This window comes from Myxocyprinus asiaticus, chromosome 33, assembly GCF_019703515.2.
Source record: "Myxocyprinus asiaticus isolate MX2 ecotype Aquarium Trade chromosome 33, UBuf_Myxa_2, whole genome shotgun sequence".
Taxonomy (NCBI): domain Eukaryota; kingdom Metazoa; phylum Chordata; class Actinopteri; order Cypriniformes; family Catostomidae; genus Myxocyprinus; species Myxocyprinus asiaticus.
In genome coordinates, this window is record NC_059376.1 from 30,382,565 (window position 1) to 30,401,581 (window position 19,017).

Sequence of the window (19,017 nt, forward strand, 5' to 3'; positions counted from 1 at the left end):
GATGCTGTGAACTGAGAACTCATTTAGCAGTCTAATCAGTCCATTTAGTTCCACTCTAACTTTTCTGTTTCAAATTTGAGTGGTTATATAAGGTTTCTCTCAGTCCTAAATTAAAGTGTTTGTAGAGCATTGGAATATTAGGCTTCATTAGAAGCTCTGGAAGATTTGTTTAATGCATCACTTTAGCCTTTCATCATTTACAAAAATTAAATCTCAAATTAAGAGGTTTAATTTCTGCAAGCGGATTTAGGATTTTCACCTGGTGGATGATAAAACTAGGTTATTTTGATTGGGCTTTTTTTACTTGCCAAACACCCAGAACATTCTTTGTATGATTAAACACTACTTACATACTGTAATCTTCAGAAGTGTAAACATAATTGAGAAAGGATTCTTCAACTTAATGCATAGTCCTGCCTAAACCATCTGAATAGAGAGAATATGTCATTGATATACAGGTGCATCTCAATAAATTAGAATGTCGTGGAAAAGTTCATTTATTTCAATAATTCAACTCAAATTGTGAAACTTGTGTATTAAATAAATTCAGTGCACACAGACTGAAGTAGTTTAAATCTTTGGTTCTTTTAATTGTGATGATTTTGGCTCACATTTAACAAAAACCCACCAATTCACTATCTCAAAAAATTAGAATATGGTGACATGCCAATCAGCTAATCAACTCAAAACACCTGCAAAGGTTTCCTGAGCCTTCAAAATGGTCTCTCAGTTTGGTTCACTAGGCTACACAATCATGGGGAAGACTGCTGATCTGACAGTTGTCCAGAAGACAATCATTGACACCCTTCACAAGGAGGGTAAGCCACAAACATTCATTGCCAAAGAAGCTGGCTGTTCACAGAATGCTGTATCCAAGCATGTTAACAGAAAGTTGAGTGGAAGGAAAAAGTGTGGAAGAAAAAGATGCACAACCAACCGAGAGAACCGCAGCCTTATGATTGTCAAGCAAAATCGATTCAAGAATTTGGGTGAACTTCACAAGAAATGGACTGAGGCTGGGGTCAAGGCATCAAGAGCCACCACACACAGACATGTCAAGGAATTTGGCTACAGTTGTCGTATTCCTCTTGTTAAGCCACTCCTGAACCACAGACAACGTCAGAGGCGTCTTACATGGGCTAAGGAGAAGAACTGGACTGTTGCCCAGTGTTCCAAAGTCCTCTTTTCAGATGAGAGCAAGTTTTGCATTTCATTTGGAAACCAAGGTCCTAGAGTCTGGAGGAAGGGCGGAGAAGCTCATAGCACAAGTTGCTTGAAGTCCAGTGTTAAGTGTCCACAGTCTGTGATGATTTGGGGTGCAATGTCATCTGCTGGTGTTGGTCCATTGTGTTTTTTGAAAACCAAAGTCACTGCATACATTTACCAAGAAATTTTGGAGCACTTCAGGCTTCCTTCTGCTGACCAGCTTTTTAAAGATGCTGATTTCATTTTCCAGCAGGATTTGGCACCTACCTACACTGCCAAAAGCACCAAAAGTTGGTTAAATGACCATGGTGTTGGTGTGCTTGACTGGCCAGCAAACTCACCAGACCTGAACCCCATAGAGAATCTATGGGGTATTGTCAAGAGGAAAATGAGAAACAAGAGACCAAAAAATGCAGATGAGCTGAAGGCCACTGTCAAAGAAACCTGGGCTTCCATACCACCTCAGCAGTGCCACAAACTGATCACCTCCATGCCACGCCAAATTGAGGCAGTAATTAAAGCAAAAGGAGCCCCTACCAAGTATTGAGTACATATACAGTAAATGAACATACTTTCCAGAAGGCCAACAATTCACTAAAAATGTTTCTTTTTTATTGGTCTAATGATGTATTCTAATTTTTTGAGATAGTGAATTGGTGGGTTTTTGTTAAATGTGAGCCAAAATCATCACAATTAAAAGAACCAAAGACTTAAACTACTTCAGTCTGTGTGCATTGAATTTATTTAATACACGAGTTTCACAATTTGAGTTGAATTACTGAAATAAATGAACTTTTCCACAACATTCTAATTTATTGAGATGCACCTGTAGATGCCTTACTGTCCCACTCATCTGACTTAATCAAGACTTGTGTAAATAAGGGTACAAAGAGAGAAGGATGAAGTACTTTAGGTCAGTCAGTGATTTCCTTCTTTCTCTCCTGAGAGCTAATACAGTAATTCATCAGAGGTGACAGGATAAGGCACGTGTTTGTACGTGTGTGTGTTTGACAATGATGCACAGTCAGCACTAAGCAATTACAGTCTTTTAACACTAGGGAACGCTGGGAAAAAATGATATTATATTAAAGTAATATTCAACAAACTTATGAAAACCCCCATCTGAGATTTTGAATATACAAAGGTTGATGCTGATGAAAAAGAAGATAAAGATATTGATAATCACTTCGGTGGAACAGTTGTGCCACTTTTGCGTGTGGTATTTTAATGAAAAAAAAAAACTGTGTTGTATTCATTATCCATGCATTAACCAAAGTGCTGAAGCAGTGCTGTGCCTGGATTGTTTAAAAATGAAATTTAAAATAAAATGTAATTTTAAAAACTGTTAAAAAAAATGAATTAAGCTTTGTTATAGATCCGCCTTTTACACATAACATATTGCGCTATTAACTCCAGAGGAAAGCGGTCAGCAATAGAATTTTAATTAAGAGAAACATTTGTGTACATTTTCTATTAGTCATGGCAGCAATAATTCACCAAATGTTGATTAAATGTTCCAACTTTAGAGAGAGTTTTAACCATGCTCATATTCAGATGCTCCTTTTGTAGTCGAGTGCACTTTTTGGCATTGTAAAGAGCCCGCTCTGTTAGATGGATCACAGTGGTGCAGCAATGTTGTACAGTCCCAGTAAATTTCAGCAGTAGTCTTGGTGTCCTCCATAACCTAGCACTCAGAAGATCTGGAATTGCAATGTTCAAATTTCGTTGAGCAATATTTGCAATTTTGCCCTGTTACCTGATTTGCATAATTCCTTTTGTGAATTGGGTGCTAAAGCAAAGCTAATAAATAACTTTGTCAGGGGACACAAATCATTCATGGTGAATTTTTCCCTCTTTGCTTCTGATGACATGGTATCAGCCAATCCAGGTCTTTGTTTACAGTTTAGCCAGCCACTCAGCATCAAACAGGCATGTCCCCTCTGAAAGCCTTGGGACACAGTGAACTCATGGACCTGCACTGACACTAGTATGTAAAAAAAGTATTTTGAAGGATCACAGTGAAGATGGTCTTCTGTGTGTGTTTGTGTGTGTGTACAGGTTTCAGTTTGTGAGTGCCACATTTTTTAAAATGTCCTCACTAATATAAAGAAACTTGTTGAAAACCCACTACTAAGGACATTTTAGGTTGTCCTCACTAGTAAAAAAGGCTCATAAATCGACCAAGTCTTGTTTAGCTTTAAATCTACTGATGTGCAAAGGTTTCTGTAAGGGTTAGGAAGTCTATGAGATGAGATGTCATAACTTACAGTTGTGCTCAAAAGTTTGCATACCCTTGGAGAATTGGTAATATATGTACCATCTTTAAAGAAAACATGAGTGTGCAGGCAAAACACATGTCTTTTACTTCTTATGGGATTCATATTCAACTGTAGGTTATAACAGAATGGCACAATCATAAAACAAAACATGGCAACAAAGAAAAAAATGACCCCTGTTCAAAAGTCTGCATACCCTTAGTTCTTAATACTGTGTATTGCCCCCTTTAGCATCAATGACAGCATGCAGTCTTTTGTAATAGTTGTCTATGAGGCACCACATTTGAGATCTCCCCAGAGTGGCTCGATGATATTAAGGTCAGGAGACTGTGATTGCCACTCCAGAACCTTCAGCTTTTTCTGCTGTAACCACTGGAGGGTCAACTTGGCCTTGTGTTTAGGGTCATTGTCATGCTGGAAAGTCCAAGAGCATCCCATGCGCAGCTTTCCTGCAGAAGAATGCAAATTGTCTGCCAGTATTTTCTGATAACATGCTGCATTCATCTTGCCATCAATTTTCACAAGATTCCCCATGCCTTTAGAGCTCACACACCCCCAAAACATCAGTGAGCCACCACCATGCTTCACAGTGGGGATGGTATTCTTTTCACTATAGACCTTGTTGACCCCTCTCCAAACATAGCGCTTATGGTTGTGAAATTACAGTGTGCCAGAAGCTGTGAGGCATGTCAAGGAGTTGTCTTGCATATTGTAACCAGGCTTATTTGTGGCATTGGCGCAGTAAAGTCTTCTTTCTGGCAACTCAACCATCCAGCTCTTTTTTTTTTTTTTTTCCAAGTATCGTCGTATTTTGCTCCTTGAAACAACCACACCGTCTTTTTCCAGAGCAGCCTGTATTTCTCCTGAGGTTACCTGTGGGTTTTTCTTTGTATCCCGAACAATTCTTCTGGCGTTGTGGCTGAAATCTTTCTTTATCTACCTGACCTTGGTTTGGTATCAAGAGATCCCTGAATTTTACACTTCTTAATAAGTGATTGAACAGTACTGACTGGCATTTTCAAGGCTTTGGATATATTTTTATATCCTTTTCCATCTTTATAAAGTTCGTTTACCTTGTTACGCAGGTCTTTTGACAGTTGTTTTCAGCTCCCCATGGCTCAGTATCTAGCCTGCTCAGTGCATCCACGTGAAAGCTAACAAACTCATTGACTATTTATACACAGACACTAATTGCAATTAAAAAAAGCCAAAGGTGTGGGAAATTAACCTTTAATTGCCATTTAAACCTGTGTGTGTCACCTTGTGTGTCTGTAACAAGGCCAAACATTCAAGGGTATGTAAACATTTGATCAGGGCCATTTGGGTGATTTCTGTTATCATTATGATTTAAAAAGGAGCCAAACAACTATGTGATAATAAATGGCTTCATATGATCACTATCCTTAAATACAATTTTTTTGCATGATCAGTCATATTTTCAAAATAAATGCCAAAATTTCACAATTTTTGCCAGTGTGTGTGTGTCACATGATTGCGTAATTGCCCTAAGCATTATGGCATTGGAATGTTCTGCAATCAGCCAATTACAACCTCCATGAGACATGGCTAATTCGTCAAGCTCCATATCGGTCCTGCTTACACATGCTAAAGTCATCATCCCTGCTTGTGTGTTTACAGCAGTGAGGTAATTAAAATCAAGTGAGATTGGTTAGTTTTGCAGACTAACACAGGTTGTTATTGTTAAGGTGGTTTTCGGAAGCTACTGCGGGACATTCAGCCCTATAATCAGACTGAGCAGTGCTCATTGGCTTTCTGCAGAGATGCCCATTGACAAGTCAAAATGGGAAAGTTTAGAAAAGATGACATGCTGCCTATTCAGAATAGTGCAATTATATGAGCCCCCAGCAAGTAGAGTTACTGTAACACACACCTGTTAGAATATTTTAAAATATAATTCTAGGTTTTTTTATTTTTCACAAGAGAATTATTATAATTTTTTTTTTTTTTTTTTTTTTTGTGATTGTCATTAAGATATTATTTATTTATTTTTTATCCCCCTCTCTCACAATTTGGAATGCCAAATTCCCATTACTTAGTAGGTCCTCGTGGTGGCGCGGTTACTCACCTCAATCTGGGTTTCGCACAACTCACCACTCACCGAGAGCGAACCACATTATAGCGACCACGAGGAGGTTACCCCATGTGACTCTACCCTCTCTAGCAACCGGGCCAATTTGGCTGCTTAGGAGACCTGGCTGGGGTCACTCAGCACACCCTGGATTCAAACTCGTGACTCCAGGGTGGTAGTCAGCATCTTTACTCGCTGAGCTACCCAGGCCCCCCAAGACATTATTTTTATGTTTATTAAACTGTTTTCTTCATGGTGACAGTGTCCCCAAAATGTACTGTAGGTGATTTCACATTTAACTATCCTTGTGGGAATATTTGGTCCCCATAATGTTGGCAAAACCTGATCCACACACACACACTAATAATAATGCCTGTCACCTTAAGAAATGAGCTGTCATGTGTCTCCTACTCTCTCGCAGTAACCAGGGGAACCTTGTCGCTCTAGCAACCGCTATCTTGGTGGGAGACACATTAATACTGATTGCATTCGGGCAGTGCTGGAGTTCCTCTTCCAACACCTGCAGCTCTGCTTAATGTCATCACTCTCTTGTTATGTTTCTCTCATTTTCTGTCTCATCATTTTCTTTTCAACACAAAGCTGCCTCTGCGTGGCCATTGCACTAGATGTGGCCACTGACAAATACTGCTGTATATTTTGCAAATTAACTTTAGGGAATGGAGCCAAAAAAAGACACACACTTAGGCCGTCGGCAGATGGGATATCATTTAATTTGCTTTCAGCACCTGAATCGGACCATAGTGTCAAGGGAATAGACTGTTGGTTTAAAGTGTGCCTGCCAAATACTTGCTTACCATTAAATGAATACATAAAGAGAGAGAAAGAAGTGAGAGAAGAGAGAAAGATGAAGAAGAGAGTGAGAGAAGTGAGACTGCATTATAGTTAGGGATAGTATAGGGATAGTTCACCCAAAAATAAAATTATGCCATCATTTATCCGCCCTCACACCTAGTGAACACAAAAGTAGATATTAGGCAGAATGACACCATTCACTTTCACTACATTTTTATTTTTCACACAATGAAAGTGGTGACTGAGGCCTAAAAATTTTTTTTTTTCACGAAAGAAAAAGTAGTTTGGAACAACATAAGAGTGAGTAAATTATGACATAATTTTCATTTTTTGGCTCAGCTTTCCCTTTAAAGGTGTATCGTTGCAGTGCAGTGTGTGGGCAGAGTAAAGAGAATCATGGAAGATCAGCTTTCCAAAGGGGTCACGTTTCAGCTTGCACACTGTCACACAACAAACATTATCTGATGTATTTCAGTTCATTTTAACACTGAAATTACATGTTGGTTGCTGCTGTTATACAACTGGTAACGTCCTTTTTGTGCTTTTTGCAACCCTTATTCTTTAAACTGCACCTTACTGTGATTATATACTCCATTGTGGACTGAAACTGAACACCAGAAGGGTCGATGGGTAATTAATACCCAGACTGGATCTGTCTGTAGTGCTACAGGAACTTACAGTGCAAGAGTGACATATGAGTTTAATCATATCAGCAGTGACGATGAAATATAATAAATAATACTTATATATATAATAATATTGACTATAGGCCATTGAATCTTTAGTAATAATATGATATATTAGAAGATTATTACAAAATATTCAAATATATAATTTTGTAGGTTTTGGTTGGTTTGTCATGGAAAAATATTTTTTTTTTATGAAGAAAATGATTAATAATAATAATAATAATAATAATTCCTTACATTTATATTACGCCTTTCCTAGGCACTCAAAGCACTTCATATAGTATAGGGGGAATCTCCTCAACCAACACCAGTGTGCAGCATCCACCTGGATGATGCGACAGCAGCCATAGTGCACCTGAATGCCCACCACACATCAGCTATTTGTGGAGAGGAGAGTAGAGTGATGTAGCCAATTCAGGGATGCAGATTATTATGAGGCCATGATAGATAAGGGCCAGTGGGGGGGATTTTGGCCAGAACACCAGGGTTATACCCCTACTCTTTATGAGAAGTGCCCTGGGATTTTTAATAACCAGAGAGTCAGGACCTCAGTTTAACGTCTCATCCGAAAGACGGTGCTTTTTTACATTATAGTGTCCCCGTTACTAAACTGGGGCATTAGGACCCACACAGACCGCAGGATGAGCACCCCCTGCTGGCCTCTTTAATACCACTTCCAGCAGCAACCTTAGTTTTCCCCAGAAGGTCTCCCATCCAGGTACTGGTCAGGCTCAACCCTGCATAGCTTTAGTGGGCAACCAGGCGAGAGCTGCAGGGTGATATGGCTGCTGATCATTTAATTTTTACTTCATGGCTGTAACCAACATAGAGGTGATGGTCGACCGATATGTTTTCAATAGCCGATTGTTAATTAATTACATTTGTTTCCCCTAATCCTGAATATATAATCCTATATATAGTTACATTCTTGAATGTTATGCTCTATTAAGTCACAGTAGAGTGTTCAGTTCTGTTTCACCTGAAAACTTAAAAATGAATATTCCTGTGCCATGATGAAATGAGTCCGCCCGTGAAATGAGTCCCCAGGGGGTAACCGTTGTAATGCCTGATCAAAAACCTATCACGTTATCGCAACGGCTTTGAAACTATGTGTATTATGAAAAGCACTATACATATGAAGATAACTTGACCGGCTTTACATAAATAATGAACATGTTTGTTTAAAAAAAAAAAAAAACAACATTCATGCATTAAAGATGTTTTAGGAAAGTTGGTTTTACCAAAATGTCCTTAAATGTACTCAAACCTGCTCAGGACACAATGATTTTTCCATCACAAATGCTGGTGTGCATACAAGACTGTAAGGTGTGTAAATATGTACAATATTTTGTAATATTGTGGTTCAGTAATTCTGTAGCAGATAACTTGCCAAATGCAAGCTAAGGGAAAAACACACAGAACAAGAAATGTTTAATTTCACGATCTATAGCTGTGGTAATATACTATTATGTGTAACATATGATTTAAAAGCTGTTAAATGTCATATTTTCAAAGTTATACTGACATACATTATAAAAGGACATTGTAGGATTTCTACTCAGGCAGTGATTATAGTACTCATTGAAAGTTCTATGAGCCAATGAAATCGCTAGGAATCGCTATAACGTTAGATGCGGACTCAATTTCATGGGCGGACTAATTTCATCACAACACCGGGTTCAATACAATTTAGGCTCAATCGACAGCATTTGTGGCATAATGCTGATTACCACAAAAATACATTCTAAATTGCCCCTCCTTTTCTTTAAAAAAAAGCAGACATCTGGGTTACAGTGAGGCACTTACAATGGAAGTGAAAGGGGGCCTATTTTTGATTGTTAAAATACTCACGTTTTCAAGAGTATAGCCACAAGACATAAACAATATGCATGTAAACATGATTTAAGTGTGATAAAATCACTTATTGACCTTTCTTTGTAAAGTTACAGCCAATTTTACAACTTTGTGTTTTATCAGAAGAATTGCTTTTATAAAATTATAAGCTGCACATTTCTGCATTTAAACCCTCCAAAAATTGGCCCCCATTCACTTCCATTGTAAGTGCCTCACTATAACTTGATTTTCTGAAAGAAAAGGAGGGACAAGTTGTAATAAATTTTTGTGGTAATCAACATTATGCCACAAATGCTGTTGATTGAGTTTAACGTGTATTGAACCTGGAACATTTCTTTAAGATACTTCTGTGGGGATTCTAAAGGACACATGAACAAGGCTTTGCTTTGTACAGTGCTGTGAAAAAGGATCTGCCCCATCCTGATTTCTTCTGTTTTTGTGTATATCTCACACTAAATTGTTTTAAAAATTCAAACAAAATCTAACAAAACAAAGGCAATCTGAGTAAGCACAAAATACAGTTTTTAAATGATAAATGTTATTTATTGAAGCAAAAAAGTTATCCAATACCAACTGGGTATGTGTGAAAATGTATTTGCCCCCTTAGTTACTAAATCCCCAAATCTATGAAACTGCATTCATAATGGGGTTCAGCTGGACTAGACACACCCAGACCTGATTACTGCCAGCCCTGTTCAATCAAATTAACACCTAAATAGAACTTTTTCAACAGCATGAAGTTGGCTGAAAGGTCTCAACCAGTAGCAGACTATGCCAAGGTTGAAAGAAATTCCAGAAATTATGAGGAAAAAGGTGATTGAAATACATCAGTCTGGGAAGGGTTACAAAGCAATTTCAAAGGCTCTGGGACTCCAAAGAACCACAGTGAAAGCCATTATCTCTAAATGGAGAAAACTTTGCACAGTAGTGAACATTCTCAGAAGTGGCCGACCTTCCAAAACTCCTCCAAGAGCACAGCGATGATTCATCCAGGAAGTCACAAAAAAGCCTAGGACAATATCCAAGGAACTGCAGGCCTCTCTCGCATCAATAAAGGTCACTGTCTGTGCCTGAATTTCAACACAGGATTGCAGATTTTGCGCACAATTTGAATAATTCCAGCAAGTTCCACATTCATAGCGCGGGAAATTCCTGCACACTTTTATTCACTTTACAGTGCAGCTGTGAATTTTTAAACCAATAGATACAGATGAACAAATCAAATCAATAAACTTGTTTTTGTATCAAACTGTAATTCCAGAAGATGCGGGAGTAAATCCGCTCTCTCTCTCCCTTTCTCTTCCACTGTCAGCAGTGCGTTGAGTGCTTGAATTTAGTGTAAGCACATGCAGTGAGGGAGCACTTTGATGCTTAGTTACTGAATTTAAGATGTTACAGATGTATAAACCTTTCTAAACCTGTTAATTCAACATGCAAATGGCCTTATACTGCATCTCTGTTAGTGAGCGATGCTATAAAACATTGCAAGCGCGTGACATTGGAGTGATCTATAGTTTTGATGCCTTTCATATCTTGGCTCTCCATCATTAGTCATAATGCAGCACATTTGACAAGAAAGGCAGAAATAGAAAAATGCTTTGTGTACCAGCTGCATGATGAAGAGAGACACTTAATCACCTGTTACATCTCATCTCCATCTCTCAAGTGTTCCATCCAGGCTCGGAAATGAATAGGGGCTCTGGGCAAAAATGCCCCCAAAATTCAAAATATGGGGGCAAAGAGTTCCTGTTGTTTTATTAAGAGCATCTGATTTAATCCCAAATACACACAAAGTGATCTTCATTGGAATTTTCGCTGAACTTTATTAGATTCGTGCCATCCGTTATGCCTGTTGCTCGAGTCAGTGGCGGATGCTCACACCATAAACGAGCACAGATGGGCACTCCACTTCTCATGCTCTGCATCAGTTGGGTGTTGTGCTCATAGGATTTTGGAACTACAAATGTCTGATCACCATTCACTTGCATTGTATGGACCTACAGAGCTGAGATATTCCTCTAAAAATCTTTGAGTTCAGCAGAAGAAAGTCATACACATTTGGGATGGCATGAGCGTAAATGATGAGAAAATTGTCATTTTATGTGATTAAGATTTTTTTTTTCAGTAACAATGCACATATGCAATGTACAGATCATGCCATTTTGTAATTATAGAAACATGACATTTTTCAAATCAAATTGTTTAAGTTATAACATTAAAGGATGACAGGGTCATTTTATAAGGTTAGAATGGAAAAAAAATTCCCTTAAAGGTAAAAAATGCCATCCATGGAAAAATGGCGAGGCAAAAACCACTGCTAACCCAGAAGAACATTAAGGCTCATCTGAATTTTGCCAAAACACACCTTGATGATCCTCAAACCTTTTGGGAGAATGTTCTGTGGACTGATGAGTCAAACATGGAACTGTTTGGAAGACAGGTGACCCGTTACATCTGGCATAAAACAAACACAATTCCACAAAAAGAACATTATACGGTCAAGCATGGCGGTGGTAGTGTGATGGTGTGGGGATGCTTTGCTACTTCAAGGTCAGGGCAACTTGCAATAATTGAGGGAAACATGAATTCTGCTCTCTACCAGAAAATCCTAAAGGAAAACATCCAGTCTTCAGTCTGTGAGTTGAAGCTCAAGCACAGCTGGATTATGCAGCACGACAATGATTCAAAGCATAGGAGTAAGTCCACCTCTGAATGGCTCAAAAGAAGCAAAATTAAAGTTTTGGAGTGGCCTAGTCAAAGTCCTGACTAACGTTAACTAACGTTACAGTATCCACTGCAGTTATCCACTAGTCCAAACACAATTTTATCATTATCAATGTTGATAGCAAACAGATAATGTTACTGCAGAAGTTATCATTGATAATTAACGTTAATCTAACGTTAGCTAAGTTAGGTAACGTTAGCTAACAACGTTAGCTGTCAGTCTCCTCGCTTTTGTCACAACCCGTTTTCATTCCCGAAGTGTCACATACTGCCGCTTGTGCAAGAGCCCAGCATGTCAACAGGTGGATGCCAAAAGCACCCTTTGGCGTCAGTTTCCGATGCATCCAGCAAGCACATTGCTTTCAATGACAAACGTTAGCTGTTGAAGACTAACGCGAAGGGAATCAGATTTTTATCATTGTCAAATTATATGTTGGGGTACAATTTTGTCATTCTTACATGATATGTAGGGTATGGTTTTCATTATGTTTGAAATCAGCCACGTTTATTCACAATGGTAATGTTTAATCAGCAACATGTATTATTTTAGAGTGGTTAATGTTAAATCCATCATTTTATATACACATTCTGCTCTGCTGAAGTGACCTGTTCAGTTCCGGGAGTATTCCATGCATTCCGATCTCTTTGTGTGAAATACAGACCCAAATGTACATTTTCATTTCACAGTCCCCCGGCGTCCGCCATACACATTCAGCTCCGAGTCATTCCAGTAACAATTTAAAACAAATCGCCGCCACGAGAAGGCTGATTGAGATTGGCTCTCATATGACTGATTACAATGATCTCAAGTTTGGATTTATCTTTTGAATGAGACCAGGATTTTTAGCGATTCAAATCTTCAGTTTCAATCTGTTCCTCACACAATGCTATCGTATGGTCTGGAATTATTATAGTGCTTTTGTATCATTTTTATTTTAAATAAATGAATGTAACTGTTCTTTTATCTGCTTGTTATGTCTTTAATATTGTTGAGAATTGGCATAATGGTGGGGTCGGGTGCTTAAAAATATAAAAAAAATTGTGTAATGTAAATTTAAATTATTGTTACTAAATGTACCCAACCCCATCCCTAAACCTAACCAGTTTTCAAAGATGTTAAACATGAAACCTCATTCATGATTTATATAGTTGATAATTTATTAGGTTCAGGAATGGGGTTGGGTTAGGGGATCTAAAATAATCAACATGATAGTGTAATATAACCACAATAATATTTATAATTAAAACATTACACGTAAGTATAATAAAACATTTTGTGGTTAAACACGCAATATCCAAAGATTGGCAGTGACACCTCTCTTTTAGAGTACCCTCTGTGTGTGTCGGATACAGATGCCAGAGGGCGCTTTTGGCATCTGTAGATTGATGCGCTGGGCTCTTGCACAAGCGTCAATATTTGTCGTGTTGCATGTCGACAGACATATCCGGCTACTTGTCGTGAAAAGCAATTTATAACGTATGTAACGTTATATCTAGCTGGCTAACGTTTGCTAATTATCTAACGTTATTACCAGCGGCTCTGACAACGTAACTATTTATAAAATAAACCAGTTCAAAACAGGTAACCACTTTTGCTTAATAGCCTGATAGCTCAAATGTATGCTCTAGTCAGTTTTGTGTTTTGACCATCTGTGAACTGCGTTAAACTCCATCTCATTTACCATGCTTTGTGGGTGTGACTTTTTTGCCGTGTCATCACCATTCATATCTACACAACCAATATGTTTATGATTAAATTACTATTAGAGCACAAAATTGTTTACAAGAGCACAAAGTTCTTCATAGATCTAGCCTCTTAATATTGCTCTCAATGTGCACCAGATTAATGCATTTAACTTTCAAATGTAAAAAAAAAATTATTACGGGGGACCATGCCCATGGACCCCCCTGGAAGGTCTGAGGTCCACCAACCACAGTCTCACAAAATCCTGTGGGAAACACTGGAGATTCTGTGCTTATGTTTCTATGTTTCAAACCCTCCAATGCGGCTGAACTAAAGCAGTTCTGCAAAGAGTGGGCCAAAATTCCACAACAGCGTTGTGAAAGTCTAATCTCAAGTTATTGGAAGCATTTGGTTGCAGTTGTTGCTGCTAAAGGTGACACCATTAAGTTTAAGGGGGCAGTTAGTTTTTCACATGAGTGATATAGGTGTTGGATAACTTTTGAATAAAAAATTTGAAAAAATATTTTGTGTTTACTCAGGTTGCCATTGTTAAAACAATTTAGTATGAGATATACACAAAAACAGAAGAAATCAGGATGGGGCAAATACTTTTCCACATCACTGTACTTATTGGCCTGTATCTTGTGAGCAAAAAATTCAAACTTAAAACTTAACACAACTTAACACACATGGACAAGAGAACATTCTGAGGTCACATGCAAAATTTCATAAATTTTTTTATGCTAGGGGGCATTGTAATTTAAGAAAATCCCATTTTTGCTGCTGTAATTAAGGCAGTTAGGGTTGGGCCGGGTGAGCAGACCACAGACTGAAAATACGCTACAGAACAGAGTAAGGGGAACTAAAAAAAATAGACCCACAGATGTAAGAAGGTTGCTAAGACTGCACTGGAGGAATCACACACATATACACACTAGTCTAATGTAGCCAGACTTTTGACAATCAGCATAAAGTCTGATCCTCTTTGCAGCTTAATCTGGCCAAAAACCACCCACTTACACAGGAGGAACATATAAAACAACAAATTAAGGTTAATTTTTACATGACATCTAGGGGCGGGTAAATCAGGATCATTCAGTGTTATGCAGTTAACCCAGTGACCTCCCTTACATTGCCTATATGGTGCTCTTGATCTGGTAGGAAGACCGAAATAAGACTTCTGAGGTGTTGGAACGTGATCTGCTCTCAGTAGCAGTAGTTCCTGAATGATCTGGCTTTCTTTTTCTCTCTTTTCTCCCTTTGTTTCTGTATGAAAGGGGGCAGACTAGGTATTAAAGTAGGACATACCCAAAATAGCCCTGCAAGGTGTACAGAATGTGAAAAGCATGGCTGTCCTCATGGGAATACTGACAAAGCCCTGGACTGTCCCACTCAATTCTTATTCTCTCTCTCTGTTCTTCCCTCTGTCTACCATTTCTCCTTCATACTCTCCCTGAACTGACTGAAACAGACAGCATATGAATCCCAAAGTACTTACAAGGCAACTGTATGTATAAACACTGGGTAAACAGTAACTCTTACCGTGCGCTGAGCATCTTGAACATAAAGATCGCATTACAAAAGAAATCTGGCAGACTTACCCAAAAATTGTTCTTGAAATACGCCATCTCCATTTAGACGGTTTCTAGAGAGTTCTGAAAGAGACAACAAGACAAAGGTCATGGAGTTAATGTTAAGGATGGGTCACAATGGTCAACTAGTTGGCTATTTTAACTAGACATTTTTTCATCTACAATTTTTATATATTGTCAACAGCAGGAGTTTTCAAACTTTTTGATGCCAAAGACCCCAAAATATAATGATTTCCTCCTGTGGGCCCCCTCTCTAAAATATGAAGGCAGCTACTGTAAATATTTTCATGTATTAAAATCCATTTATAATGAGTGAGAAAAAATTAGTAAGCATGATATTATAAAGACAAAATTATGTTTGCAAAATAAAATAGTTGGCTTTTACATTGTTATTGTTCTAAAGCTATTGGAAATAATTAATTTTACATTGAAAATATTTACTTTATGTTCAGTTTATTTTGTGTCTTGTTACTTGTTACATGAATAAAAACATTTTTAATTTAATAGATATGTATTTGATGTCTTCAGAAAGCAGAATGATACTGTTACAATGTCAAATTCGGTAATTGTTTATTTTTACTTTTAATTTTTTTTAACACACGTTTTCTCTTAAATTTCCCATGAAACCCCTTGCACCTCTTTGCGACCCCACAAGGGTCCAGTTTGAAAACCCCTGGTCTACAGTACATGTTTGACAATTTGCTTTGTAAAATATGGTGCCTCTTAGGACAGTGAGTATTTCTAGTAAAATCATAGCCACAAAATTTACCATGGTTTTACTACAGAAAATATATTTTAATTTTACAGATGATTTTTGTGGTAAAACTATAGCAATAATACAGGAAACCCAAAACTATGGTAAAAAAATAAATTAATAATAATAATAATAATAATAATAATAAACTGGTTAGTTTTTCTACACCATGATTAATTTGCTGTACATGTATCATGGTTCTTGTCACACAAAAAAAAAAAATTGGTTACATGGTTACTTCAGGTTTAATATACTGAAAACATGGTTAATATTTGTTAAGAGATAATAAATTGCAAGGGAATGCAAAACTTAAGGAGTGAATGCAAAACTAATATGATGCAAAACTTATTCCAAAAACTTTTGCAAGGGAATGTAAAATATATCAGAAAATAAATTCCCTTCCTGTCCTCTAAGAGGCTAGTAAAACCCTACTGGAAAAGTTGAGTCTTTAAGTTCATCCCCTTAACGCTATAGCCATACACATGCAAACAGACATCTATGGTCAATGTGTTGCATTTTTAAGACAGCTTGATGAATTAAAAAAAAAAAAAAAAAAAAAAACCTTTTAACCTTTTGAAGACCCCTGCATTCTGTTCCGTTGTGCTCCATCTAGCTGTCATTTAATGCAAGAAAGACTTTATGTAAAAGCCCAAGAAACACATCTGATCAGGGTTAGGTGAACCCAGAAGCATACAGGGTTTCCTTAAGACAATTAGTCAACTAGATGTTGAGGCATCTTTGAAAAGATGTAGCTTTACAAATCCCTAGTCAATTACCTAAACTGCAGTGAAAGGTCTCACAATGAGTGATTCAGTATTTAAAAATGAGAGAGGAGTCTTTCTCTATGCATAATGAACTGATATTAGATGGGCCTTTGTAAATCTGCTAAATGGAATCATTTCAACAAAACCGTATGGGGGAGGAACAAGGGACACAATGGAAACAAGGTTGACCATGGAGAACAGACATACACAAAATGCTGATGGAAGCAGGCTCATGCAGGGATGAATAGCAAGAATTTAAGGTACCTATAAAAAGATCAAACCCATACTAGGACACACACATACAAACATACTCTTCCTGTTTCGATGTACTGTTAGAGTAGAGGACACAGAGTCAGCTAACTCAGAAATATTAAAACCTTCACCTCAGCTATTAGCCCAAGCAGCCCACTAGATTATATTTTCATAAAACTAAATGACTTTTGTCATTTATGTCGCAAAAATATTGTGGAAGGTCTGGGGCTAACCTGACAATAAAACCCTTATGAACGTTGAGATGTCAGAATAGTTGATCCCTGTAAAGTTACATTAAGCATCTATGTATCATTATAGTTGTTTTGTTGAACGTCTCTCTGAGGTGAGACTTTATACAGACAGAAACAACAGGTGCAAGGAGCGGAGTCATTACAGTATGTTCTTCAGTAATAGAGTCTCTTAACACTCACACACTTTTCTTTTTTTAACCATATTGGGGACTTTCCATTGAGTAATGCAGTAACTACACATTTAGTCTAAATGAGTAAGCAAAGAATTATGACCAAAATTATGTCTTTTAGACTATGATCCGTCCTATGACAGATAGGTTTGGCTCAAACTATGCTCAGATTCAGAGAAAACAGCTCCACATATAATCCACATTTAACTGGACAATCAAAAAACTTTGAAGCTATTTTACCTCTGTTTCAGTGTTGACTACATTTTGGCTTTGTAAGGCAATATTATTTTTATGTTGAGCTAATGATATTTTCTATCCCCTAACCCTCACAGAAACCATAACACATTATTTACAGTAGTTTGTAAATCAAGCGGTTTTCCTTGTGGAGACTGTTATCTGGTCCCCTAAATGTAGGTGATTTCAGTTTTTACTGTTCTTGTGGGGACATTTGGTCCTGACCCATACACACATCCTCTTCTCATCGTTCCTCACTCTCTTTCATAAACATATCTTGGCAGTGAGTGCCAGCTCTCAGAATGTGACTGGAGGATGCAAGCTCATTTATTACCAGTTCAGTGTCATGATATTTTCAAGTATGTGTTCCTGCTTTCTAATACACCAGCAGACACTTGCAGTCCTCAGCTACACAACGGGGACTTACACTGGCGGCCAAAATTTTGGAATAATGTACAGATTTTGCTGTTTTGGAAGGAAACTGGTACTTTAATTCACCAAAGTGGCATTTAACTGATAACAAAGTATAGTCAGGACATTACTGATGTAAAAAACAGCACCATCACTATTTGAAAAAAGTCATTTTTGATCAAATCTAGACAGGCCCCATTTCCAGCAGCCATCACTCAAACACCTTATCCTTGAGTAATCATGCTAAATTGCTAATTTGGTATTAGAAAATCACTTGTCATTATATCAAACACAGCTGAAAGCTATTTGGTTCGTTAAATGAAGCTTAACATTGTCTTGGTGTTAGTTTTTTAGTTGCCACAGTATGCAACAGACTGGCATGTCTTAAGGTCAATATTAGGTCAAAAATGGCAAAAAAAGAAACCACTTTCTCTAGAAACTCAGTCAATTATTGCTATACAATGCCTGAAATTGCCAAACAAACTGAAGATTTCATACAAAGGTGTACACTACAGCCTTCAAAGACAAAGGACAACTGGCTCTAACAAAGACAGAAAGAGATGTGGAAGGCCAGATGTACAACTAAACAAGAGGATAAGTACATCAGAGTCTCTAGTTTGATAAACAGACGCCTCACATGTCCTCAGCTGACAGCTTCATTGAATTCTACCCGCTCAACACCAGTTTCATGTACAACAGTAAAAAGACTCAGGGGTGCAGGCTTTATGGGAAGAATTGCAAAGAAAAAGCCACTTTTGAAACAGAAAAACAAAAAGAAAAGGTTAGAGTGGGCAAAGAAACGCAGACAATGGACAACAGATAATTGGAAAAAAGTCTTATGGATCTTAACCCCATTGAGCTTTTGTGGGATCAGCTAGACTGTAAGGTGCATGAGAAGTGCCCGACAAGGGGGTCACGTGACGCCATGTGAGGAGCAGACTTGTGAGCGATGAGCTCTGTGCACTTTGCTAGTTTTTTTATTATTTTCATGTTATAATCTGGTGAGATTCGATACACCCAGTTACATATTTGTTCTTTGAGGTAAACATGGCAAAGAAGTAAAAATCCTCAGACTCTGGAGACATTAAAAGACACTTACGTGCTCAAGCTGAAACCTCTGACGGACCTGCAGACCGGGAACTCGATTTGGATGGCACGGTGGGAGAAATTAATTGTCCAACTTGTCTGAGATGCTGACGAAGGTTGTTGCTGACTTGGAGGATCTCACTGTAATACGTCGATTGATTACGGCGA

At 37.9% G+C, this 19,017-nt stretch overlaps 1 protein-coding gene across 4 annotated transcripts in view; it reads right to left on the minus strand.

Annotated features, from left to right (window-relative positions):
- LOC127424506 (F-BAR domain only protein 1-like) overlaps window positions 1–19,017 on the minus strand; it is an 87,322-nt gene that overhangs the window by 50,053 nt on the left and 18,252 nt on the right. For all 4 annotated transcript variants that reach the window (XM_051669795.1, XM_051669792.1, XM_051669793.1 and 1 more), the window contains one exon: window positions 14,937–14,990. In XM_051669795.1, the coding sequence (XP_051525755.1) occupies window positions 14,937–14,969 (33 nt within the window). In that variant the 5' untranslated portion in view covers window positions 14,970–14,990. The remainder of the gene's footprint in view (window positions 1–14,936; window positions 14,991–19,017) is intronic.